We start from the raw sequence: 24,908 nt of genomic DNA, 5'->3' as shown, positions 1-24,908 counted from the left end.
ACCCTGGGATCATGACCCGAGCCGAAGGCAGATGCTTAACGACTGAGCCACCCAGGCGCCCCTGTTGACAGAATGCATTTAATGCTTGCTCACAATATAGGTTTCTCTCCCTGGTATAAGGTGCTACATATAGAATCAGAATCAGAGCTAGAAGGGCTCTTAGTGATTATTTATTATTAACCTCATCACAGATAAAGAAAACTTGGCCTTTAATAAGATGTGGGACTTTATTAAAAGTTCTATAGGTTAGGTAGTGGCAGACCTTGACTAATTCAATAATTCAGGTTATTAGACATTTATTGAGCTATTATGGGCTATAAACTATGATAGTATGGTACAAAGATAATAAAATCCATTTTCTGATCTTGAGCTTAGTTCTGTGGTCTGGAACCTAGAGCTACTGATCATAGTTCCTTTTTTTTGACTTGTAATTTTTTACAACTTTTAATTGAGGTATAGTTGACACATATATAATTGTTTCCACTGCCTTACACTACCTCTCACTTCTTGACACTTTTGTATGAGGTTGCTCATTGTTCATTGTCCACCTCTTTGAATTAGATTTCGGGACCAGTTGATGGATTTGAGTGCTTGTTATAGAGCGAGACTTAACCGTACCACATACACAGGAGGTAACGCAGAAAAAGAGAAGATACAGGTCTCACTCTCAGGGATATTATTATCATTTGGGGAAGATGGGATAAACAAACACGAAGCATAATTACTCATAATAAAAAGACATAAGGCAGCTACAAGCTCATATTTCTTTTTTTTTTTTTTAAAGATTTTATTTATTTATTCATGAGAGACAGAGAGAGAGAGAGAACAGAGGCAGAGGGAGAAGCAGGCTCCCCGCGGAGCAGGGAGCCCGATGCGGGACTCGATCCCAGGACCCTGGGATCACGACCTGAGCCGAAGGCAGACGCTTAACCGACTGAGCCACCCAGGCGTCCCTACAAGCTCATATTTCTGTATAGAGTAGTGTATTTCATTTCAAGAGGTTGACAGAATATCTGAGACAAATATTGTCACTTATTTTTGAGTACCGAACTGTTATTTTTGAGTACCGTGGCTTAGGCTAAGGGGGAGGTGGTAGCAGCTCTGATTTTCAGGGAATATTGGAATTTTCAGGTTTGGGTTTGTTGTCTTGGCTAGGGATGTTAAGGAAGAGGACGAGTGGGGGTGTCCTAGTTGGTTTTTATGAGCTGACCTCCTAGAAAAGGAGGATGCTGCATTTGGTAGTCTTAGTACTCTGGGATGCTCATTTCTAAGTTCTCTTATTCAATGAAGGTGCCTTCACCTGTGTCCTAACTTCTTCCTTTTCTGTCATTGGCCCCTTCACATGGCTTGATTTACAAGGATTCTTCTTTGGAATAATTGGAAGTGGGTGGAGGTCATTAGAAAAGATGTCATGGAGGTGAATTTTGAGCAAAAGTTTGAAAGGGTTTCATGGAGAGGAAGCAGCAGGGCATTTTGGTTTGAAAACATGGCTTGTCTAAAGGTTTGGAGATAGAAATAAGGAATAGTGCAGGGGAACTTGGCCAGCAGGTTTTCTTGAAAGGACTGGAAAACATACCGCTAGATAGCAAGGACCAAGGATAGAGTAATTTGACAGCACTTGTATGTATGCCTTACTTGGGATTTGATGTCAAAGGATTGTATATCAACATTGATTGTTGAGTAAGGGGCAGGGTGGTATAATGAAAAGAAAATGGACTTTGGAGTCAGAATGATAGGTTCAAGTCCCAGCTCCATATTTAGTTTGAACCTGGGAAAGTTGCTCAGTCTTTGAGGCTTGGATTTGTAACAAAACCTCAGTTTTCTAGTCTGGAATAAAGGTGATAATACCTCATTAATGGGTCTTATGTGGGAATTTAAGTTCATTATCACGGGGACTGAAAGCACCTACATAGTACGGTGTCATGGTAGATGCTCTGTAAATATTAGTTGCCTTTCCTTCCTAAATGAAAATGAGAAGTGATACTTGTTGCTTTGGGGTTTTGATTAGAAAAGGGGTAAAGGGGCAGACTAACTTGGAGACTGTTCTTGCAGGCTAGATGTAAAGTCATCAAGGTCTCGAGTAGGGTGACAATTGTGGAAAATGCTAAGCAGAATTAAACTTGAGAGTTGCTGAGAAAACATCAGTAGGACTTGGTAAGTGAGGAAGTACATTGGAAAGAGTATAGGCTTTGTTGTTCAACCAGCCTTACTTTGTCATTTAAAACTTTGTGACCCTGAGTAAGTCATTTCACTATCTCAGAATAATTCCTACTTTGCCAACATTCTTGGGAGGATTATAGATAAAATAACTACAGGTACCTGGCATATAATGGGAGCTAAGTAAATGGAAGTTGCTGTAATGACTACTATTAATGATTGATTGGAAAAGCTGTGTTGGGGGGTAAGAGATTGATGGAGGAGACAGGAGACTTAAAGTCGTAAGCTGGGAAAATGAGGCTGGAGGTGGTATTGATAGTAAGGAAAGGGAGTTTTAAAGAGGTGAAGGACATTTCAGTGTGATGAGAGATGCAGTTGTGGAATATCTGAGTGGAAAGGTTCTTTTTAAAAAAATATATATTTTTAGTTTATTTATTTGAGCGAGAGAGAGACAGGGACAGAGCATGAGCAGGGGAAGGAGGCAGAAGGAGAGGGGGAAGCAGACTCCCTGCTGAGTAGGGAGCCTGATGCGGGGCTTGATCCCAGGACCCTGGGTTCATGACCTGAGCTGAAGGCAGACACTTAACCGACTGAGCCACCCAGGCGCCCTTGAGTGGAAAGGTTCTTTAGGCGGCAGAACATGCGGTGTGACTGTAGAGGGGTAAGTCAGGGCAAGACCTACAGATCTGGGCTTAATCTGGATAAGGGTGATTCTTGAGTAAGGGAATGGAGCTTGTGTAGAGGAATAAAAGAGTGTTCACCGTCAGGTGTTGAGTGATGCCAGAGATTAAAGGTCAGTGAAAAGACTAACAAACGGCAGAAGATAGACAAAAAAAGTGTGTCAAAGATTTGGGGAGTGGGAAGAGAGAAAGTTCAGTCTTAAAGGAAACTGACAGAGAAGGAAGAATGTTAAATTCAGTTATGAGATTGAGCAGGATGAAAATAAAAAATCAAATAGGATTTGATCGGGAGAAGGAACAAAGGTTTTAAACGGTTCTTGGGACCTCCCTCAGTTTCTATATGAGGTATACATAGTGTTCTAGTATTTGGTGATACTGTGTCATCTCTTTCTGAAGGCAGAAGCTGCACCTCCTGTGTGTTCTTAAGGATCTGTGTAGTGTTTCATGTGGTGCTTTCAATTCTTGCATAACAAACTCGGGGCTGTTGTGTGACCTTCTGGATGTTGAGGAGATCATCTTGCTGGTTTCATTAGATTATGATGAAGATGACTATGATGCTGATTGTGAAGACATTGACTGCAAGTTGATGCCTCCTCCACCTCCACCTCCAGGACCAATGAAGAAGGATAAGGACCAGGATGCTCTTGCCGGTGGTAAGTAGAGACTGTCTTCTTTTGTCCAAGGAAAAGTTCCATTCATAGATCTAGGCTTTTGACGTACCCATAGGGAGCTATTAAGATTAAGCTGTTAGGAGAGGATACAACTTCTGGAAGTGATTCATACAATTTTCAAATGTTAATGTCAAAGGGAAGTTTTACTTTTAAAACATTTGGCAACAGTATTTTAACAGGTACTCAAGAAAAAGTAGTTTACGTCAGTGGTTCTCAAATCTGGCTGCCCATCACAATCATCCCAAGCCTTTAAAAAAAAAAAAAACAGATTTCTGACTCACCCAGAGAGTCTGATTCTGAAGATCTGGGATAGAGCCCAGGAATTTCCAAGTGTTCTCCCAGTAATTGCTGATGCAACTGATCTGCATGCTAGTATTTGGAAACTACCTGTCTAGATGACTTCCTTTAAAAGAAAGGATTAAATGGAGAAGGCATCCTAGAATGTGCATAAATCATGTAGAGCCAACTACCAGATTCAGAGATTTCCAAGGCAAGGGCTTTAGTGATCTTCTCCACCTTTCCTGTGTCGGCCACTAGTAACTCTGTCCTAGGCTAGGAGATTGCGGAAAGCAGTGTTTTTCATCTCCTGTATTTTGAGAATTATGTTAGCCTAAATTCCTCCTGTTAGAGTTTTCACCATTTCTGCATTAGTCTGCAGGCTAAATAACATCTGATAACTTTATGTCTTGGATCTTATTTTATGTTAAACAATTTCATTATCATCCTGTGGGCGTAAAAAAAAGTTCTTCAGTTTATGGGTCCCCGAACTAGAAATGCTAAGGCCCGATTGGTATAAAAGTGTCATATAGTTTTGCTATTGATCACATTCCTTTAATATATGTATAGAAAGTAGTAAATGTAGTAATAGTGTTTGTTTTCTCTCATCACAACCCTAGGGTACCGGGTACAAGGTGAGTTGGGGATGGTGGGAGATAATGAGTTGGAATGAGTTTTCTGGGTTGCATACTAGTGATCTGGGTGCTTGGAACTATATCCCCTGCCACTGAGCCATGCATATAGCCTGGAGTGGGTACTGGCTGAATCGGAGGAAATATGCTCACAGTTACATGCCAAAGGGGTTTCTCTTCCTTGTTGCAGTGTCTGAGGATGGAGAAGGCATCATCTTGCCCTCCATCATTGCCCCTTCCTCTTTGGCCTCAGAGAAAGTGGACTTCAGTAGTTCCTCTGACTCAGAATCTGAGATGGGACCTCAAGAAGCAACACAGGCAGAATCTGAAGATGGAAAGCTGACCCTACCATTGGCTGGGATTATGCAGCATGATGCCACCAAGCTGTTGCCGAGCGTCACAGAACTTTTCCCGGAATTTCGGCCTGGGAAGGTACTTTCCATGGAGAATGCCCACATTGCAAACCACTGACCTCTCCTAAATGCTGAGTTCTGTTGCTAAGGTATTGAATATAGAATGGATAAGATCTAAAAGTTTTCTTATTCAATGACATTGTATTGGGTCTTTTTTAAAAAGTCGTATGCATTGATGATAATACTTGTGATTTACGTAGCTCTCGTTAGAAATTGTCCTTGTTGCTTTAAAGAACTAGTCCAAATTGTTAAGGGATGCTTCTTTACTTCCTTGGTAGATGTTGTAACTCTGAGTTCAGCACTCCTCAGTCCCTCCTCCACAGCCGAGTAGACCCCTCAAGGGAGTTTGCAGACCCGGATGCAGCTGTTTTCCTATCTGATAATTGAGTCTTTGAGTCTCTGTGTTCTAGGTATTACGCTTCCTACGTCTTTTCGGACCAGGGAAGAACGTCCCATCTGTTTGGCGGAGTGCTCGGAGAAAGAGGAAAAAGAAGCACCGGGAGCTGATACAGGAAGAGCAGATCCAGGAGGTGGAGTGCTCAGTAGAGTCAGAAGTCAGCCAGAAGTCTTTGTGGAACTATGACTACGCTCCACCACCGCCTCCAGAGCAGTGTCTCTCTGATGATGAAGTAGGCAAAATAGAGACCTGGGATTGAGACCTACAAGAGGAACAAATGAGTTCTCCCTAGCTTATGTCTAAATTGGAAATACCACCTTAGCAGGCAGAGTCCTGTGCTGATTATGAACAAGTAATCGTGAGTTCGGTCTTAGTGGCTGTTCCTTCCCTATTAGAGTAGAAAAGTATTGCGGGCCTGCAGTTGGTGGTACCCGCACTGGTGAATAGGAGTTTGAATGATAGGCAGAGTGTGCCCTGATCTAGCTCCATTGTTCCCATTCTAATTCCAGTCCTGTTGAAGAATCATCCTTATAGTTCCTCTGACTTCCCTTCCTGACTGCGGACTCCCTCTAGCCCTGGGACATCTGGGATCAGGAAAGCCTCCTCCCCTCCTGCTTTGTTCTGTTACAGATTACAATGATGGCTCCTGTTGAGTCCAAGTTTTCCCAGTCCACTGGAGATACAGATAAAGTGACCGATACCAAACCAAGAGTGGCTGAGTGGCGTTACGGGCCTGCTCGACTGTGGTATGATATGCTGGGTGTCCCTGAAGATGGCAGTGGGTTTGATTATGGCTTCAAACTGAGAAAAATGGACCACGAACCTGTGATGAAATGTAGAGTGATGGAGGTAAGCGACGCTGACATGTAAGAAAGGCATCTGTGCCCAGGGCCCTCTCCGTTTTACTTAACTTTGCTTTCTAGTTGGGGAGATACCGGGCAGGGTGTCTTCGGTGGGAGATGGAGGTTCTAAGCCTTGTGCTTGTTGAGGTATGTCGCCCTGGCAACTAAGCCCGATTGCAAGGGTTCTGTTTGGACAGTGAGTGCTGCGCTGGACCAGGAGTGGGAAGAGGCAGACATTGCTCCATCATCAGGTTCTTTCAAGTCAGGGACCACATTCGATGTGTCTGATGGGGGATCTGGAGTGGGAACTTTGACCAGTGACCATTCAGGGATTTGTTGTTCCTTCTCCGTTTCTGTAGAACTTCAGGAAACTTGAGGAAAACAGCACTGACCTTCTGGCTGATGAAAACTTCCTGATGGTGACACAGCTGCATTGGGAAGATGATATCATCTGGGATGGGGAAGATGTCAAACACAAAGGAACAAAACCTCAGCGTGCAAGCCTGGCAGGCTGGCTGCCTTCCAGCATGACCAGGAATGCCATGGCCTACAATGTTCAGCAAGGTGCGCTTCTGTGCCAGCCATGTCTAGCACACTGCCCTTCATCTCCGTCATCCTGAGGGGGTTCAGCTGTGCTCTCTGCTGCTGCTGAGGGGCAGCAGAATCGTTTCAACCTGAGCCCTGATTCTAGTCCGTAATCAGTTGTACACTATTTTTTTTTAAGATTTATTTATTTATTTGACAGAGACACAGCGAGAGAAGGAACACAAGCAGGGGGAGTGGGAGAGGGAGAAGCAGGCTTCCCGCTGAGCAGGGAGCCCAACACAGGGCTCGATCCCAGGACCCTGGGATCATGACCTGAGCCTAAGGCAGATGCTTAACGACTGAGCCACCTAGGCGCCCTGAAGTTGTACACTATTTACAAGCTAGGGTGGACTCTGATTTCTCATTAGAAAAATGTGAAAACCACTTTGAAGTTAATGGTCTTTCCGAACTAGAACAAGGCTTTATCTTTATGGTCTGCTTCTGTTTTTAAAGCTAGCCCCTTTGTCTTTATCATGCTAGAATTTGCTTTTTCTCTCCTTAAGTATGCAAAAAGAAAAAAAAAAAAGGTACGTCATGCTTAATGTAGAGAACTTTGAAAATAGAAGACAGTGTCAAAAATCACTGATAATCCAGCTATCCAGAGATGATCGACTATTAACTTTTCGGTGTACTTTGGTTTTCTGTCTTCTGTGTGTGTATGTAGTTGAGCTCATTTCTGTAGACAGTTTTGTATACTGTGCTTTTCACTTGATAACAGTATTATTCTATGTCATTCAAAGTTTTTCATAAAAATGTTTAATGACATGGGAAACTCAAGTAAAAAAAACATAAAGTGGCATATATGATACCCTGTTTTGTAAGTGGGAAAAAAAAAGCACACTATATAATCATAGAAAGCTGACTGAAAGGAAATGCACTATGGGATTCACAGTGGTTATTTCTGGTTTGTGAGATCACAGACAGCTTCAGTTTCCTTTATATTTTTCTGTATTTCCCTTCAGTTACCCTGGATTACTTTATAATCTGGAGGAAGACAAAAATGTCTTGATTCTTAAATCTAAGGAAGAGGTTTTTTTCCTTCTCTCGTTCTATCTAAAAGCTTTGCTGGTTGCATTGTATTCTTAAATGGATGTTTTCATAATTCACCAATAGTTACTGTATTTTTTTATATATATCTTACTAGCATTTATTGTTAGTATATTTTACCATATCATTTATTACCACGATTTCTTTAGCCAGTCCCTTATTAAACACACTTGGCTGTTTACATTTTGAGTCTTATGAAAAATATTGCAGTGAACATTTTGTCTGCAACTATTTTTAAAGGGAGAAATACACTGTGTGCACTAGGCTCCTTTTCAGTAGCCGCATGAATAACTTTACTAACATTTGCTCCTTTTCCCTTTGCTGGAATCATGATTGAAAGGGGCATAGTTGGGGCGCCTGGGTGGCTCAGTCATTAAGCGTCTGCCTTCGGCTCAGGTCATGATCCCAGGGTCCTGGGATCGAGCCCCGCATCAGGCTCTCTGCTCCGTGGGAAGCCTACTTCTCCCTCTCCCACTCCCCCTGCTTGTGTTCCCTCTCTCGCTGTCTCTCTCTCTCTGTCAAATAAATAAATAAAAAATCTTTAAAAAAAAAAAGGGGGGGGCATAGTTGTTTTGTCTCATTGAGTGTTTCCTCCTCTTCTGAGTAGGTTTTGCAGCCACCCTGGATGATGACAAGCCTTGGTACTCTATCTTTCCCATTGACAATGAGGAGCTGGTGTATGGACGCTGGGAGGACAATATCATTTGGGATGCTCAGGCCATGCCCCGGCTGTTGGAACCTCCTGTTTTGACACTTGATCCCAATGATGAGAACCTCATTTTGGGTATGCTATTGGCAGGGACCAGTGTTCCTTCTCCATAATTGACAGCTTGCTGCTAATGTCAAGGGACAGGGGGAGATCAGAAAGGTTGGGAAGGTCAAGACTAGAAGCTTCTCGGGGGCGCCTGGCTGGCTCATTCAGTGGAGAGGTGACTCTTGATCTCAGGGTCGTGAGTTTCAGCCTCCTATTGGGTGTGGAGCCTACTTTTAAAAATAAATTAAAAAGACTAGAACTTTTAGGTAGCAGTTGAGAGAGCAAAGTTGTGGCTGTTTCTAGTATTTCTGTTTTGCTTAGGGAAAACTCATAATGTAGGAATATTGAAAAGTAGTACCTTTGAGATTCCAGGAGTGTAGTTTGTTTGAATCACCTACTAGAAGTGGTCTGGGGTGGGATGAGAGATCTGGTTAGGAAGTGCAAAGATATCTGTTGGGAAGGTGAATTTTCAGGGATAGTATCTCCAGAGTGATGTTTGTTTCATCCTTAGAAATTCCTGACGAAAAGGAAGAGGCCACCTCCAACTCCCCTTCCAAGGAAAGTAAGAAGGAATCATCTCTGAAGAAGAGTCGAATTCTGTTAGGGAAAACGGGGGTCATCAAAGAGGAACCACAGCAGGTCTGCGGAGGGAGAGGGGACCCCAGGGTGTTTAGAAGAACAGAGAAAGGTAATGGGAGACGGGTAGTCTGACTAAGGTTTATTTGATATCACTTTAATGTCCCATCATTAGAACATGTCTCAGCCAGAAGTGAAAGATCCATGGAATCTCTCCAATGATGAATATTACTACCCTAAGCAGCAGGGTCTTCGAGGCACCTTTGGAGGAAATATTATCCAGGTACAGGTAGCATTTTTTTCTGTGATGGATGGGAAACACTGCCTTGTTTTGATGGAAGATATGGGTAAATCTTGCCTAGGCTGGAGTTAGTATTTAATTTGAACCCTGTATTTCCTGTCTTAGCACTCGATTCCTGCTGTGGAATTAAGACAGCCCTTCTTTCCTACCCATATGGGGCCCATAAAACTTCGGCAGTTCCATCGCCCACCTCTGAAGAAGTACTCCTTCGGGGCACTCTCTCAGCCAGGTCCCCACTCAGTCCAGCCCTTGCTAAAACACATCAAAAAGAAGGCTAAGGTATGACTGAACTCTGTTTAGGGAAAAAATAAAAAACCAGCTGTAAAAGACGGTAGAGTACAAATTGGGGAAACGGACATGATATTAATATCGATGATATTAGGGAATTACTTTTTTCTCAGATGGAATGTTATAGTTATTTAGGAGAATATCCTTATTCTTAGGGGATGCATGTGAAAATACTTAAGGGTGAAGTGTCATGATGACTGCAGCTTTCAAAAATGATTCAGGGGGCGCCTGGGTGGCTCAGTCAGTTAAGCGTCTGCCTTCAGCTCAGGTCATGATCCCAGGGTTCTAGGATCGAGCCCTGCATCGGGCTCCCTGCTCAGCAGAGAGCCTGCTTCTCTCCCTCTGCCTGCCGCTCCCCCTGCTTGTGCACGCGCCTTCTTTCTCTGTCAAATAAATAAAATCTTTAAAAAATGATTCAGCAAAATCTGTAGAGATAATTTTAGATAAAACAATGTAAGATATAAAGGTATATCTAGGTGGTGGGATAGTAAGTGGTCATAGTGTCAACTTCATGGTTGAAAATTTTTACAGTGAAGTTTAAAAAAAAGGCAAGGCAAAATCATTTTTGGTGTCATAGTCCCAGAATGAACATCAGTTTGCAGTTCTCGTCCTGTCAGGAGCTGAACTGTATTCTCTTTGTTCTGGGCAGATGAGAGAACAAGAGAGACAAGCTTCTGGTGGTGGAGAGATGTTTTTTATGCGCACACCTCAGGACCTCACAGGCAAAGATGGAGATCTTATTCTTGCAGAATACAGTGAGGAAAATGGACCATTAATGATGCAGGTTGGCATGGCAACCAAGATAAAAAACTACTATAAGCGGGTGAGTGTCTGAGAAAACATTTGTTACTAATATAGTTGTCATTACATATCCAGCAATAGTCTGCGAACATATATTTTGTCTTTTTTATGCTGTAAATTTTTTGGGAGAAAGAAATGGTATCTTTTTTGTAGTGGGTAATATTGCTGAAATGCTATGCTCAAGGAATATTTTGTGTAGGTTTATTGATTCTAGTCTGTGATAGTAACTGGGTCTTCTGTGTTCCTTCTAGAAACCTGGAAAAGATCCTGGAGCCCCAGATTGTAAATACGGAGAAACTGTTTACTGTCATACATCTCCCTTCCTGGGCTCTCTCCATCCTGGCCAATTACTGCAGGTGAGGGATTCTTTCCTGTTAACAACTCTTTCCTAAGGAACTTGACAGGTGAGGAGCTCGTGAGCCCAGAAAGAGCCAATTCTAGTTGATTGAGGTACTATTTATATATCAAGTATGGGGAGGATCAGTATAATCCCCAAATGATTATAGTCCCCAAATTTTCTTTTGATCTTTTTATTAAAACTGGCTCCTAATAATGTTATTTGTAAACTAAATTTGAAATAGTTTTTGGAAAACACACACTGATAAGAAGTCCAGAAACATGTGAGTGGCATACGGAAATCAACCTGGGATTAATAATTTACTGTAGTTAACTAATGAGTATTTAATGTGTATCTGCAGAATTGGTGTATTTTCATTGTATTAGTCATGATCATTTTGAGGTATTAAAGCACACCTGAACCATGCCATTTACAGTCCTTGGCCATAGTAAAGTGTTTCCCCCCCCCCCCCCCCCTTTTGTTCTGATGGGTGTAGAGAGGCCCTCTGATAACAGCTTTTACATGTTTTGTTAAAGGGAAGTACAGAGGTGCACGAATGATGTGAGGACATCTCTAGCACTGTCCTACCTTGTTTTTTTGTCCTCCATTTCTCTTGGTAGTCTTAACCACTTTTCCTCCTCTTACAGCTAGTGTATTCTATTACTACTATTGCTTATTCTCCCAAAGCATCTTTAGACTGTTCCTGGCCTTCCTCTCCCTATAACTTTCTGTTGTGGCTACTTTTATAGTCTCTTAAAGATCCTCTTTTATCAGGGTGCCTGGGTGGCTCAATTGGCTAAGTGTCTGCCTTCGGCTCAGGTCATGATCCCGGGGTCCTGGGATTGAGGCCCGCATTGCATCAGGCTCCCTGCTCGGTGGAGAGTCTGCTTCTCCTTCTCCCTCTGCTGCTCCCCCTGCTTGTGCTTTCTCTCACTCTCTCTCCCGCTCTCTGTCAAATAAATAAATAAAATCTTTAAAGAAAACCCTCTTTTATCTTCTGTAATTCTGTTTTTCTCCCCATTTCACGCTTAAAATTTTCTTTTTTTCCCCCCACACTTAGAATTTTCTATCCACATACATATATTGAAGGTTTTCTTTCTTTCTGTCCTCCTTTCTGATTTTCCGGGAAGTCTTTCTTTCGAATCACAGGCTTGATTGGTCCCTATCTGGCTGCTACTTAAGCTCAAATGTTTCTGTCCTGTGTGTTTAGTCTGTCTTTTCTAGCACACTTTCTACTCCCATTAGTTTTGGTTTTGTCATTTTATTAATTTATTTAACAAATGTTTTGGTGTTACCTATATTCTGTCAGGAGCTATGCTGGGCCTAGGGTAGTAATATAGTACTTGTTAGTTTACAGAGTCATTGTCGTATATAATCATAGTAGTTCTGCAAGGTATAGGCATTTTAAAGTATCTCTATTTTGTAGATGAGGACAGTTAAGCTCAGAGATATTAAATAAATAATCTGACATCATACAATGAGTAGCAGAGTCAGTGTCATCTGAATCCAAATCCTGTAGTTTCCCTACTACTGACTCTTAAAGGTAGCCAGTGGGTAAAAATTTACTTTCTAATCCTGTTTGACATTCCATATTCCAGTTTATATTACTGGATAGGTTTTAGACGGCATTATGGGGATGGAGAGCAAACAAGCTTGATTTTCCTTTCTCCTTAGTTGACTAAATTTCCTAGGGCTTCTTTGTATATAACTTTTGTGTTTTTACTTTTGGTAGGCATTTGAGAACAATCTTTTTCGTGCCCCAATTTACCTTCATAAGATGCCAGAAACTGACTTCCTTATCATTCGGACAAGACAAGGTTACTATATTCGGGAATTAGTGGATATTTTTGTGGTCGGCCAGCAGTGCCCCTTGTTTGAAGTTCCTGGGCCCAACTCCAAAAGGGCTAATACACATATTCGAGACTTTCTCCAGGTAAGAATGTCAGAATAGGGAGGTGGGTCAGGATGCACATAACAGGGTATTGTGGATTTGGGGGCACATCAGGAAAGATCAAAATACATAGGGGCTTAGCAGGGGAAGGAGCCCTGGCGAGCACTTTTGTCCTCTGTTTTGCCAAATGAAAAACATTTGGTTTGTTGGGCAGGTTTTTATTTACCGCCTCTTCTGGAAGAGTAAAGATCGGCCACGGCGGATCCGAATGGAAGATATAAAAAAAGCCTTTCCTTCTCACTCAGAAAGTAGCATCCGGAAGAGGCTAAAGCTCTGCGCTGACTTCAAACGCACAGGTCATCACTTGTGACTAATTATTTGTTTTCTCTGTCTCTTTCTAAGAAAGGAATTAATGGCTTTCAATGAAAGGATAAGCATACAGCTCACAGATTGAGAAATTGATAGTCATCAAAAGAGGGAAGTAGTAAATCTAATTATGGAGGCTCTGATTGTGTTTTGATTTGTGCCTGCCAGGAAATTCATTGTATGTTCGATGTCACGAGGTGCAGGAAACCTAGCAGCAGGGGTTTTCTTCGGCAGTCGGGCTAACTGTGGCTAGACCTTCTGGGACACTGCGTGGTTCGGTCTCGGTTTGTTATACTTGTTGCTGTCAGTGGAAGGGCCTTTGGAATGCAGAATGGTCTCATTCTCTCTTTTTCTAGGGATGGACTCAAACTGGTGGGTGTTGAAGTCTGATTTTCGTTTACCAACTGAAGAGGAGATCAGAGCTATGGTGTCTCCAGAGCAGTGCTGTGCTTACTATAGCATGATAGCTGCAGAGCAGCGACTGAAGGTGAACACCTTCCTTTTAGGCGCTGCCTGTGCCCCTGGGCTTGTTTCAGAGAGATGAGCATGAACACTGTCCTCACTGGCTTAGAAACAATGCTTACTAGATTCTTAACCGGTGACTTAAAAACTCAGGCTCTGAGGTGCTCTGTGTATGTTGGTTCTGAGGCAAACTACAGCATAGCTAAGTATCATTGGGAAGGCTTAATGAGGGACTTAGGGCATATTGTTTCATCCATTTGGGTGGTGACTTTAAACTTTGTTCTTTACAGGACAGGTATGTAAACAGGGCAAATACTTCAAGGTTGTTTTCCATAGCCTTCCAGGTGGGCAGAGGTGATGGTGCTGGACATGTGCTATAGAGAAGCACAATATCCTTCTCAGGCCCAAACAGGAAAGATCTAGCCGGGGTGAGAGCGCAGCTATACCACTGAGTTAGTGAGTCTGCAGTAATGAGCATCTCTACTTAGCTTCCTTTATGGGCCTTAACTATCCATATATCAGCTGGCAGGTTCCCTGAAGTGTAATATATCTTCTGATAGCCTAAGGATGTAGAGTGGTGACAGAGACAGTGACGACTTTACAGAATCCATTCTGTATGCAAAAATGTACTTTGATATTCTGTACTTGGTACTTAATGAAACTTGTACTTTGTGTTTTCCAATTTATTGATTGGTTTATGCTTAGATTTGTGCTCTTCCAGGATGCTGGCTATGGTGAGAAGTCCTTTTTTGCTCCAGAAGAAGAAAATGAGGAAGATTTCCAGATGAAGATTGATGATGAGGTAAGGCTTTACACTAATTTTTTTTGAAGATTTTATTTATTTGACAGAGACATAGCGAGAGAGGGAACACAAGCAGGGGGAGTGGGAGAGGGAGAAGAAGGCTTCCCGCCGAGCAGGGAGCCCGATGCGGGGCTCTATCCCAGGACCCTGGGACCATGGCCTGAGCCGAAGGCAGACGCTTAACGACTGAGCCACCCAGGTGCCCCTTTACACTAATTTTTTAAAATTAATTACTTATTTTAGAGAGTGAGAGTGTGTGTGAGCAGGGGTGGGGGGGCGGGTGGAGGGAGAGAATCTCAAATAGACTCCACCTTGAGCATGGAGCCCAATGTGGGGCTCGATCTCATAACCCTGAGATCATGACCTGAGCTGAAATCAAGAGTTGGATGCTCAGCTGACTGAGCCACCCAGGCACCCTGGCTTTATGCTAATTTTTATTAGTACATCCCATTTACCCATTTTTATTTTTTCTATTTATCCTTTTTTTTTTAGAAAAACAGCTTTATTGAGATAAGATTGACATACTATAAGCAGCACGTATTTAAAGTGTATTATTTGATATGTTGTGATGTATGTTTATACCTGTGAATCCTCATAATAAGATAGTGAATGTATCTGTCACCCCCAAAAGTTTCTTTGTACCCCCTTTGGAATTCCTTTTTCCTGTCTCCTCCCTTCACTCTACCCTCCTTGTGTCCTGACAACCACTGATACTTTCTGTCACTATAGATTAGCTCACATTTTCTACATTTTAGATAAATGGACTCATTCAGTATGTACTCTTTCTTTTTTTAATTGTGGTAAAATATACATAACAAAATTTGCTACCTTAACCTTTAAGTGTACAGTTCGATAATGTTAGGTATGTTCACACTGTTACATAACCAATTTCCAGAACTCTTTTCATCTTTTTTTTTTTTTTTTTAATTTTATTTATTTATTTGACGGAGAGAGAGACACAGTGAGAGAGGGAACACAAGCAGGGGGAGTGGAAGAGGGAGAAGCAGGCTTCCCGCAGAGCAGGGAGCCCGATGTGGGGCTCGATCCCAGAGTCCTGGGATCATGACCTGAGCTGAAGGCAGACGCTTATGGACTGAGCCACCCAGACGCCCCGTGAGAACTCTTTTCATCTTGCAAAACTGAAACTCTATTACCCATTAAATGACAAGTCCCCATTTCTTCCTCCCCCAGCCTCTGCAACCACCATTCTACTTTCTGTCTCTATGAATTTTACTACTCTAGGTACTTCCCCTAAGTGGAATCATACAGTATTGTTTTTATGTGACTGGTTTATTTTACCCAGCATGATATCCTCAAAGTTCATGCATGTTGTAGCATATATCAGAATTTCCGTCCTTTTTAAGGCTGAATAACATTCCACTGTGTGTATATACCGTATTTCGTTTATCCATTGATCCACCGATGGACATTTGGGTTGCTTCCACCTCTTGCTATTGTGAATAGTGCTGCTGTGAACATGGGTATGCAAATCTCTCTTCAAGATTCTGTTTTCTGTTCTTTTGCATATATACCCAGAAGTGGATTACTGGATCACGCAGTAGTTCTATTTTTAGTTTTTTGAGCAAACTCCATACTTACTTTCTTCAAAGCAGCTGCAGCATTTTACGTTCCTATCAGTGGTATATAAGAATTTCAATTTCTCCACACTCTTGCCAACACTTACTTATTATTTTTTTGATAGTAGCCATTCTAATGGTTGTGAGGTGGTATCTCATTGTGATTTTGATTTACATTTCCCTAATGATTAGTGATGTTGAGCCATCTTCTCGTGTACTTACTGGACATTTGTATATCTTCTGAGAAAGGTCTATTCAAGTCCTTTGCTCATTTTTGAATTGGGTTATTTGGTTTTCGTTGTTGAGTTCTAGGAGTTCTTTATAAATTCTGGATATTAATCTCTCATCAGATACATGCTGTGCCCATATTTTCTCCCATAGGTTGCCTTTTCATTCTGTTGTGTCCTTTGATGCAGAGAAGTTTTTAATTGAGATATAGTCCAGTGTATCTAATTTTACTTTTGTTGATTGTGCTTTTCGTTCCATATCCAAGAAATCATTGTCAAATCCAGTGTCATGGTTTTTCCTCTACGTTTTCTTCTAAGAGTTTTATATTTTTAATTCTTATACTTAGGTCTTTGATCCATTGTGAGTTATATAGGAAAATATTTCCAATGGATGAAGTATAAAATGACACCCGATGGCACCAGATTAGGTTGTCGCCACCAGTCATACTAGCAGTGGATAACACCTGAGCAGCCACACCCATTCAGACTAGCCTTCCACAATACTGCCCTCATTCCCAGTTAGGGAAGACGCCAAAAGCTAAGGGCGGAGGTATGCTTTCTTCCTTTGCCTTGTTAGCTATGGTCACGCCACATTATATTTACTTTTAGGTCAGGACGCTCCTTCATTTTTTTGGGCTTCTTCTCAGGAGGACCCTTAAGCTTCTCCTTTTCCTGGTTCCGCTTAAGCCGCCTAAGTTGCTCTTGAATCCTCCGCCGTTCCTTCCGCATCTCTTCTCGATGCTGTTCATCAAAAAGGGCAAACTTCCGACTGAATAGCAAGGGGGAAAAATATCACAGGACCGTAAGCAAAGCTAAACCAAGACGACTGTCCTGATAGCTAAACACCTCAGAACTAAAGTAATGCATCCGGACAGAAATAAAAGGGGCTACCCGCATCCCCATCTCCCCCACTCATCAGCCTTCCATGTGCAGAGCGGCACCTCTCTCAGGATGAGACGTCCTGAGAGTCATCCCTAAGATTTTTGCCAACCAACCACAAGGCAAAGGACCCAGGTGGAACTGAAAACATGCCTTTATTTTGGAGCAAATTTGGAACTCGCCCTGTGATTTGAAGGAACTACCAGACTATTTTCCACAGTGACTGTATTATTTTTACATCCCTATTAGCAATGTATGAGGGTTCTCGTTTTTCCACATCCTTGTCAACATTTGTTCTTTTTATTATTATTATAGCCCTCCTGTCAGATGTGAAATGGTCTCTCACTGCTGTTTTGATTTGCATTTCCCTAGTGGCTAAGGGTGTTGAGCATCTTTTCATGTGCTTATTTATCATCCAGACATCTTCTTTGGTCAAGTGTCTGTTCGTCTTTTTAGTCCATTTTTGTTTTTAATTGGTTTCTTGTTTTTCTTCTCATTGAGTTTTGAAGTTCTCTGTGTATTCTAGGTCCAACTGCTCTATCAGGTATGTGATTTGCAAAAATTTTCTCCCAGTCTGTGGCTTGTCTTTTAATTGTTTTAACAGTGTTTTATGAAGAGCAGAAATCCAAATTGTCAGTTTGCTCTGTTTCTTGTGGTTTTGGTATTGTAGCTAAGAAATTTTTATCTAACTCAAGGATGCAAAGATTTTCTTTTATGTTTTCTTCTAAAAGTTTTGTTGTTTTAGGTCTTACGTTTTAGATCCCTTTTAATTTTTGTATAGGGTTCAAGGTATAGATTAAGCCTCTTTTTCTTGCATATGAATGTCCAATTATTCCAGCTACCATTTTTTATGACCTTTTTAAAATAAAAATTTAAAACCAAAATCTGATCATATGACTTTCTTGCCCAAAGACTTCCTTTGGGTCCTCACTTCTTTTAGAAAGAAGCTCTTCGCATGATTTACAAGGTGCCACATGTTTTGGGTCTTTTATGTAACTCTAACCTCCTCTCATCTCCTGTCACTGTCCATCTTGTACTGTAAGCTCCAAACATACTAAAGTTCATTCAGTCCCCTCAATTTCTTTCTTTTGCCTTCCAGGATTTTGCAACTGCTTTTCCCTCTGCCTAGAATATTTTCTTGCCACTCCTCTACCATCTTACCTTCACCTATTTCCTTGGAAACTTACCCTGACTCCTGCCCTCACTCCCACTGTATTGGCTCATCATTCTTACCTTCTTTATGTACGTGTAACACTTTTTATTTTCCTATCAATGCACTGATCATGCACTATTGAATTTGGTTATTTGTCTCTTCCTCACTAACATGAGGTCCATGGGAAAGTAGTGCCTGGCATGTGGTAGGTGTTCAATAAATACCTGTTAAATCAGTGAATGATTGTAAATGAGGTTCAACAGAGTGAGTGAAGAAGCATTGTGGTGTTCTTTTGAGGTTGGAGTGAAAAATGAGTAGATGTCTAAGAATTTCAGAAAGTAAGGATTTTGTCAAATAGCCTTCGAGATTGAATCTTGATTAGCGAATTGGCCACTTTGTAGCTAATCGTGTATACTCTTAACTGGTCTGTGTGGACAAGCGCATTCCTCTTGTCTTAATTCCCTGATTATTTTGCAGGGTCAGTAAATACTATTCAGGGTCCCAGGAGAGGACAGACATTATTGACCAAACCAGTGGCAGAGGTAGAATGGACCTGGGGTTAAAGCCAGTACTTTGTAAAACATGCTTATCATTTAATTATAGAATGTATTGGCTATTCTAAAGAAGCCATTTGAGCAGTTGAGCAGTCAAATGCATCATCAACCTCTTTGAGCATCATGAGGGTGGGGCAACACTGTCTTTGAGAACTCTCAGTATATCGCAGGGGATACGGGGCTGAAGGGTACCACTGTTCCGCATATTCCTCCTTATACTGGCTGAGATCTTGATTTCTGTTTAATATCATAACATAAAGTACCATAGAGAAGAGGAAGAGTAAGCTGAATACTGGGCAGCTTTATATGCAACTGTTGATCTTTGTGGATAATTGAAGAAAGCATCAAATTGTCCATTATTGTAATTATTCCAATCTTCTAAGTATGGCTAGATGTAGAGCAAATGTTTCCCATAGCCCTCAGAATCTTTTTCTATACCTCAGGTTCGCACTGCTCCTTGGAACACCACAAGGGCTTTCATTGCTGCCATGAAGGGCAAGTGTCTCCTGGAGGTGACTGGGGTGGCAGATCCTACAGGGTGTGGTGAAGGATTCTCCTATGTCAAGATTCCAAACAAACCAACACAGCAGAAGGTGAGACTGTCTGAAATCCTAGAAACTAAAAATCAAGGGAGGAAGAAATGGAGGTTAAGGAGTGAAAGTGAAGGGGCTGGAGGATCTGGCACTTAAGTTGACAGGATGGCTTAGGTGCCTCCTATAAGGAGTTCAGCTTATTACAATTCTTGCCTGTTTTATGTTGGAGGTAGGATGATAAGGAGCCTCAGCCAGTGAAGAAGACAGTGACAGGAACAGATGCAGATCTCCGTCGCCTTTCACTGAAAAATGCCAAGCAGCTCCTACGTAAATTTGGCGTGCCCGAAGAAGAGGTGAGCATGGAAGAGGAAAACTTCAGAGTCTCCTAGGGGGGCTTCGTACAGAGAGGGAAAAGCTAGGAGGCAGAGGCAAAGAACTATTTGGATAATTTTGTGGTGTAGGTTGTAGTACACTGGATCTTAGGCACTTTTTCAGGAGTTAGCTTTCCCCGAGCTTTCTGTTTAACCTGCTTTGGGTGATTGTTTTTTGTTTTTTTTTTTGGTCTGGCTCTCTGTGTGCCTTGGTTTATTCTTTGAAATCTCCGATGCTTTAGGTTGAAATCTCTGATGATTTAACACAGAACTATACAGAAAATCTGTATGTGTTTGTGTCTGTCTCTCTTGTAGATTAAAAAGTTGTCCCGCTGGGAGGTGATCGACGTAGTCCGCACGATGTCCACAGAGCAGGCCCGCTCTGGAGAGGGGCCCATGAGTAAATTTGCCCGTGGGTCAAGGTTTTCTGTGGCTGAGCATCAAGAGCGTTACAAAGAGGAATGTCAGCGCATCTTTGACCTACAGAACAAGTGTGTTGCTTTAGTGCTGCAGAAAATCCAAGCTGTAAAGGGGAGGGGTCCCAGACACTATATTATAATGAAGAGGAGGTCACCTGATAATGTGACTAGGTGGTCAGGTATCTGAGATTTCAGGGTGGTATCTGTTCACGATACTGCTAGAACACCTACTCCTTTCAGAGTAACTTGGCAAAGGTTTTGCATTGGCAAGAGGTACTCTAGGTTCCATGGCAACTTTTGTGGCCTACTTGGGCCTGGCAGTTATTACAGTGGTGATAGGGGACAGTAAGTGGTTTTTTTTTTGTTTTTTGTTTTTTGTTTTTTCCAGAAGGCTTACTTGTGGGAGGATGGTAACGCTCTGTTAAAAATTACCAGTGTGCCGTTTTATTTCTCAGGCTTTCTCTAGGATTTCTGAAAGAGTTGCTGTGCTATTTCGTATTTTAGATTTGCCTTGTTGACAAAAGTCAGGGAAAACTTCGTAAAGCTTTTCTGTTAAGGCCCCCATGTCTTAGTGGATTTTGGGTATTCCTTTTTAAGGTTAATTTCCCAACTTCCCACTGTTGCCTAAAAGCACATTTCTTCAGCTCTTCATACACTTTCATGTTTCCCCTCATCCTAATTTGTAACATCGTTTTTTTCTCTGTTCAGAGTTTTGTCATCAACCGAAGTATTATCAACTGACACAGACAGCAGCTCAGCTGAAGACAGTGACTTTGAAGAAATGGGAAAGAACATTGAGAACATGTTGCAGAATAAGAAAACCAGCTCTCAGCTGTCACGCGAGCGGGAGGAGCAGGAGCGGAAGGAACTACAGCGGATGCTACTGGGTGAGGGTAGTGGCTTCACAGACAAGAAAGAGAAGGATCGGAAAAGTGTAAATAACCGCAGACTAAGAACTGAGCCAAAGCTGGAGGCAGAAGAAGTAGGGAATGAGTATAGAAAAGCCTGTAGATGAGGTAGAGAGGTGACCACAAACTGGACTGGAGGTTTGTCTGGGGGGCCCAGATTGAAGAGATGCCGCCAACCCACTGCTGCCTCTGTCTGTATCGGGCCTGTCCAAGCCAGGGCTAGCAGTGCTGTACATCAAGTGAGCTTTCTGGGCATTTGTCCTAGAGGCTAAGAGTTTTTAAAACCGATTTCGTGGATAAATTTGAGGGGTTGCTCTTGAACCCTCTGAAATCATATGTAAAGTTCTGTGCAAATGTGCCTTTTCTGAGAAGATCCGTGACTTGCAGAAGATTCTCAAAGGAGTCCTAGACCCTAAATAGAGTTAAAAATCACCAACCAAAAATTGCAAAAGTTGAGAGTGGGGATGATAAAGGCCTGAACTGGTTTGGGGTATGGATATTGGGAATGAAAAGAGGTGAAAAATCAAGGTGACCTTAAGATTTCACTCCGGGCTTGCCAGAAAGATGGTGGTACCATTGATTAAAGTAGTAAACTCCAGAGAAAGAAGCAGGTGTGAGAAGGGAAGGTGTAGTGTGTGGAGTTTGAGGTCCCCCACGACACTTCCCGGTATAGACGTCAAGCAGGAAACGAAAACTTGGATATAGATACTATGAGAGGGAGGGTAAAGGCCGAAGATGGAGATTTAAATGACTGTTCTCACTCCTTGTAGTCTTTTCCTTTGTTTCATCCTCTCTATAAAAGCCTTGTATAATTTTGTGTTCTGACTACTTTGTAAAGATGTGATAAAGCCTTTCCGCTGGGGCGGTCCTAGACCAGCAGTAGCCACATCACACGGGAGCTTGTTAGAAATGCAGATTCTCAGGCCTCACCACAAACCCTACTGAATTGGAATCTAGCGTCAGGTGATTCCTCTTCATTCATGTTCAGGTTTGGGATGCATACTCTAGGCCCTAAGACTCTGGGCTTGTTTCTGTGGTGCCCTTTTCCCCTTTGGTGCTTGGGTGCTTTTCTTTAATGTGATCATCAGCTACTTGCTACTTAGACTTTCTTCTTCTGCTATTCAGAGGAATCAGGTTACATCTGCTATTTTTCTGTCCCCTCTAACAAACATGTAGTTCTTTGAGTTCCTTTCAGAACTTCTCATACTGAGAAAAATGGGAACAGTGGCAGTGGTAAAATGGAAGTCAGGAAAGGACAAATCAGTGCATTTGCGGGCTGGTGGTGATGCTGATGCTTTCTATAGAACCATACGATGCCTTCAGTAGAACTGTACTTTTGTGGCACGTTGAGCTTTGAGGTCTCCAGTCTACCTCGGGAAAACGACCGTTTGGGTGGTAGGGGGAATGTGTGGAAATCTTTTTCTGCCTTGCAGCAGCAGGTTCAGCAGCATCAGGAAACAATCACAGAGATGATGACACAGCTTCTGTGACTAGCCTTAACTCTTCTGCCACTGGCCGTTGTCTCAAGATTTATCGCACATTTCGAGATGAAGAGGGGAAAGAGTACGTTCGCTGTGAGACCGTCCGAAAGCCAGCTGTCATTGATGCCTATGTGCGCATACGGACCACAAAAGATGAGGAATTCATGTGAGTTTGACTCACCGCTTTCCAGTACGATGAGGAGGATGATAAAAGTGGTGGGGGGTGGGGATGAGGTAGGTGCTGGAGTTTGAGTGACAGGATTCTGTACGGTTGGAAGTTGGAAGTCTTTGTTGGTTGGGTGCCTTTAGGTCTTTGGGTTTGGGCAGAGTCAAATCACAGGGCGAGTTCCAAATTTGCTCCAAAATAAAGGCATGTTTTCAGTTCCACCTGGGTCCTTTGCCTTGTGGTTGGTTGGCAAAAATCTTAGGGATGACTCTCAGGATGTCTCATCCTGAGAGAGGTGCCGCTCTGCACATGGAAGGCTGATGAGTGGGGGAGATGGGGATGCGGGTAGCCCCTTTTATTTCTGTCCGGATGCATTACTTTAGTTCTGAGGTGTTTAGCTATCAGGACAGTCGTCTTGGTTTAGCTTTGCTTACGGTCCTGTGATATTTTTCCCCCTTGCTATTCAGTCGGAAGTTTGCCCTTTTTGATGAACAGCATCGAGAAGAGATGCGGAAGGAACGGCGGAGGATTCAAGAGCAACTTAGGCGGCTTAAGCGGAACCAGGAAAAGGAGAAGCTTAAGGGTCCTCCTGAGAAGAAGCCCAAAAAAATGAAGGAGCGTCCTGACCTAAAAGTAAATATAATGTGGCGTGATCATAGCTAACAAGGCAAAGGAAGAAAGCATACCTCCGCCCTTAGCTTTTGGCGTCTTCCCTAACTGGGAATGAGGGCAGTATTGTGGAAGGCTAGTTTGAATGGGTGTGGCTGCTCAGGTGTTATCCACTGCTAGTGTGACTGGTGGCGACAACCTAATCTGGTGCCATCGGGTGTCATTTTATATTTCATCCGTTGGAAATATTTCCTAGGGGTTGAGATAGGCTTGGTTGAGAGAGATGTTTTTTATGTGTACATTTGTGTGTGTGTGTGTTTGCATGTACCCATACACACATCCTTTAAAAATTGTACACATTAAAAGAAGCAATAGGAAAGAAACTTACCAGTACAGGTTGCTTTCCATGACTTAGGTAGGATTCTAGATATTACTATACTCTGTAACTATCATGTACACCATAGAATGAGGCCACTGCTGTGTAAAACGATAGCTGTCTCATAGTGGTTTTGCAGTAAGTGATACAATGCCTGGGAAGCACTTTATAAACTGTATAAAGTTCTCAGCAAATGTAAACCGCTGGTGACATGTACTGAGATCATTAATATTTTCACTTGATCTTAGCCAAAAGGCCGAGAAGCGATGAGATCATTAATATTTTCAAGGTTCTTTTTTATACATGATATTCTATAAATACGATACGGTGTTGAGGCCATTTTATAACTGACCTCAGTTTCAGAGGTCAGTAGCAAAACTGAGACGGAGACTCGGTATTACTGAGCCCTTTCCCTGGGACTGGAAGTTTATACCCATGCTGGCTGCCTGTGCTGCTGAACGGAGCCCTGGGCTTCTGACAGACTTTGTCCTGCATATTTAACATCTTCATACTCTACCGAGGGTGGAAATCCTCTCCCTTTTCTTCCTCGTTTGATTTTTTAAAAATGTCCAGTCTCTGGATTGCATTTTATTTTTGGTGTGTCATTTCCATTCAGGCTCTTTTGTCCAGTGGCTTCAGGTTGACAGGTGTAGAACAGTTCTGTTACGATAGCAGTTGTGCACCTGCCTTGTATGTGTTTTGTAAAGCGAACATTAGGCCGCCTGTTTACCTCTGACATGTTGCTACTTTTCCTTTTGCAGCTGAAATGTGGGGCTTGTGGTGCCATTGGGCACATGAGGACAAACAAATTCTGTCCCCTCTACTATCAAACAAATGCTCCACCTTCCAACCCCGTTGCCATGACAGAGGAGCAGGAGGAGGAGTTAGAAAAGACGGTCATTCATAATGATAATGAAGAACTTATCAAGGTCGAAGGGACCAAGATTGTCCTGGGGAAACAGCTAATTGAGAGGTAAGGGATAGCAGGCGGGAAGTGCTGTGGAGAGATCCGCTGGAGGTCGATGATACAAAGGGTGGCACAGGTGGATGTGATGTGGTCTCTGAAGTGGAGCTCTGAGCTCAGGAACGTTGACGGCTTTTCCTCAGTTGTTGTCAGCAAGGACAGTTACGGTCTTTTGTCATAAAGCACTCCTCAGGCTCTCCCACTTGCCTCGGGCCATGCGACCTAACTTTTAACCAAATAAAACCACCCTTCCCAGGGTGGTTATGAAGATAAAATGACAGACTATATAAACATGTAGTACAGTGCCTGGCATATGGTAGGTGCTCTTCCTGTTCTACTTCCGGGCACTCCTCACATTTGTTGAGTCCCTAATCTCAGAGTGTTCTGGTAACGGACCATCCCAGAAAGACCAA

The 24,908-nt window shown here is 42.5% G+C and overlaps 1 protein-coding gene across 7 annotated transcripts in view; it reads left to right on the top strand.

The window, feature by feature from the left end:
- The window catches only part of TAF1 (TATA-box binding protein associated factor 1), a 74,547-nt gene that overhangs the window by 2,218 nt on the left and 47,421 nt on the right, over nt 1-24,908 (top strand). For 4 of the 7 annotated variants that reach the window (XR_004298064.1, XM_032393791.1, XM_032393790.1 and 1 more), the window contains 22 exons: nt 3,371-3,490; nt 4,607-4,848; nt 5,240-5,458; nt 5,857-6,075; nt 6,428-6,632; nt 8,308-8,484; nt 8,966-9,093; nt 9,206-9,313; nt 9,437-9,610; nt 10,269-10,442; nt 10,672-10,776; nt 12,490-12,690; nt 12,863-13,004; nt 13,371-13,501; nt 14,198-14,278; nt 19,112-19,261; nt 19,435-19,554; nt 19,888-20,063; nt 20,700-20,878; nt 22,333-22,546; nt 23,014-23,179; nt 24,293-24,504. Coding sequence is in view for 6 of the 7 variants with exons in the window: in XM_032393791.1 (XP_032249682.1) it covers nt 3,371-3,490; nt 4,607-4,848; nt 5,240-5,458; nt 5,857-6,075; nt 6,428-6,632; nt 8,308-8,484; nt 8,966-9,093; nt 9,206-9,313; nt 9,437-9,610; nt 10,269-10,442; nt 10,672-10,776; nt 12,490-12,690; nt 12,863-13,004; nt 13,371-13,501; nt 14,198-14,278; nt 19,112-19,261; nt 19,435-19,554; nt 19,888-20,063; nt 20,700-20,878; nt 22,333-22,546; nt 23,014-23,179; nt 24,293-24,504 (3,643 nt within the window). In the remaining variant the exon portion in view is untranslated. The remainder of the gene's footprint in view (nt 1-3,370; nt 3,491-4,606; nt 4,849-5,239; nt 5,459-5,856; nt 6,076-6,427; nt 6,633-8,307; nt 8,485-8,965; nt 9,094-9,205; nt 9,314-9,436; nt 9,611-10,268; nt 10,443-10,671; nt 10,777-12,489; nt 12,691-12,862; nt 13,005-13,370; nt 13,502-14,197; nt 14,279-19,111; nt 19,262-19,434; nt 19,555-19,887; nt 20,064-20,699; nt 20,879-22,332; nt 22,547-23,013; nt 23,180-24,292; nt 24,505-24,908) is intronic. The other 3 variants (XM_032393789.1, XM_032393792.1, XM_032393788.1) reach the window with 2 other exon arrangements.

Source organism: Phoca vitulina, unplaced genomic scaffold (genome assembly GCF_004348235.1).
Source record: "Phoca vitulina isolate PV1807 unplaced genomic scaffold, GSC_HSeal_1.0 scaffold77, whole genome shotgun sequence".
NCBI lineage: Eukaryota > Metazoa > Chordata > Mammalia > Carnivora > Phocidae > Phoca > Phoca vitulina.
Note: the sequence above shows the minus strand (reverse complement) of the source record. Positions and strands in the feature narration are given on the sequence as shown.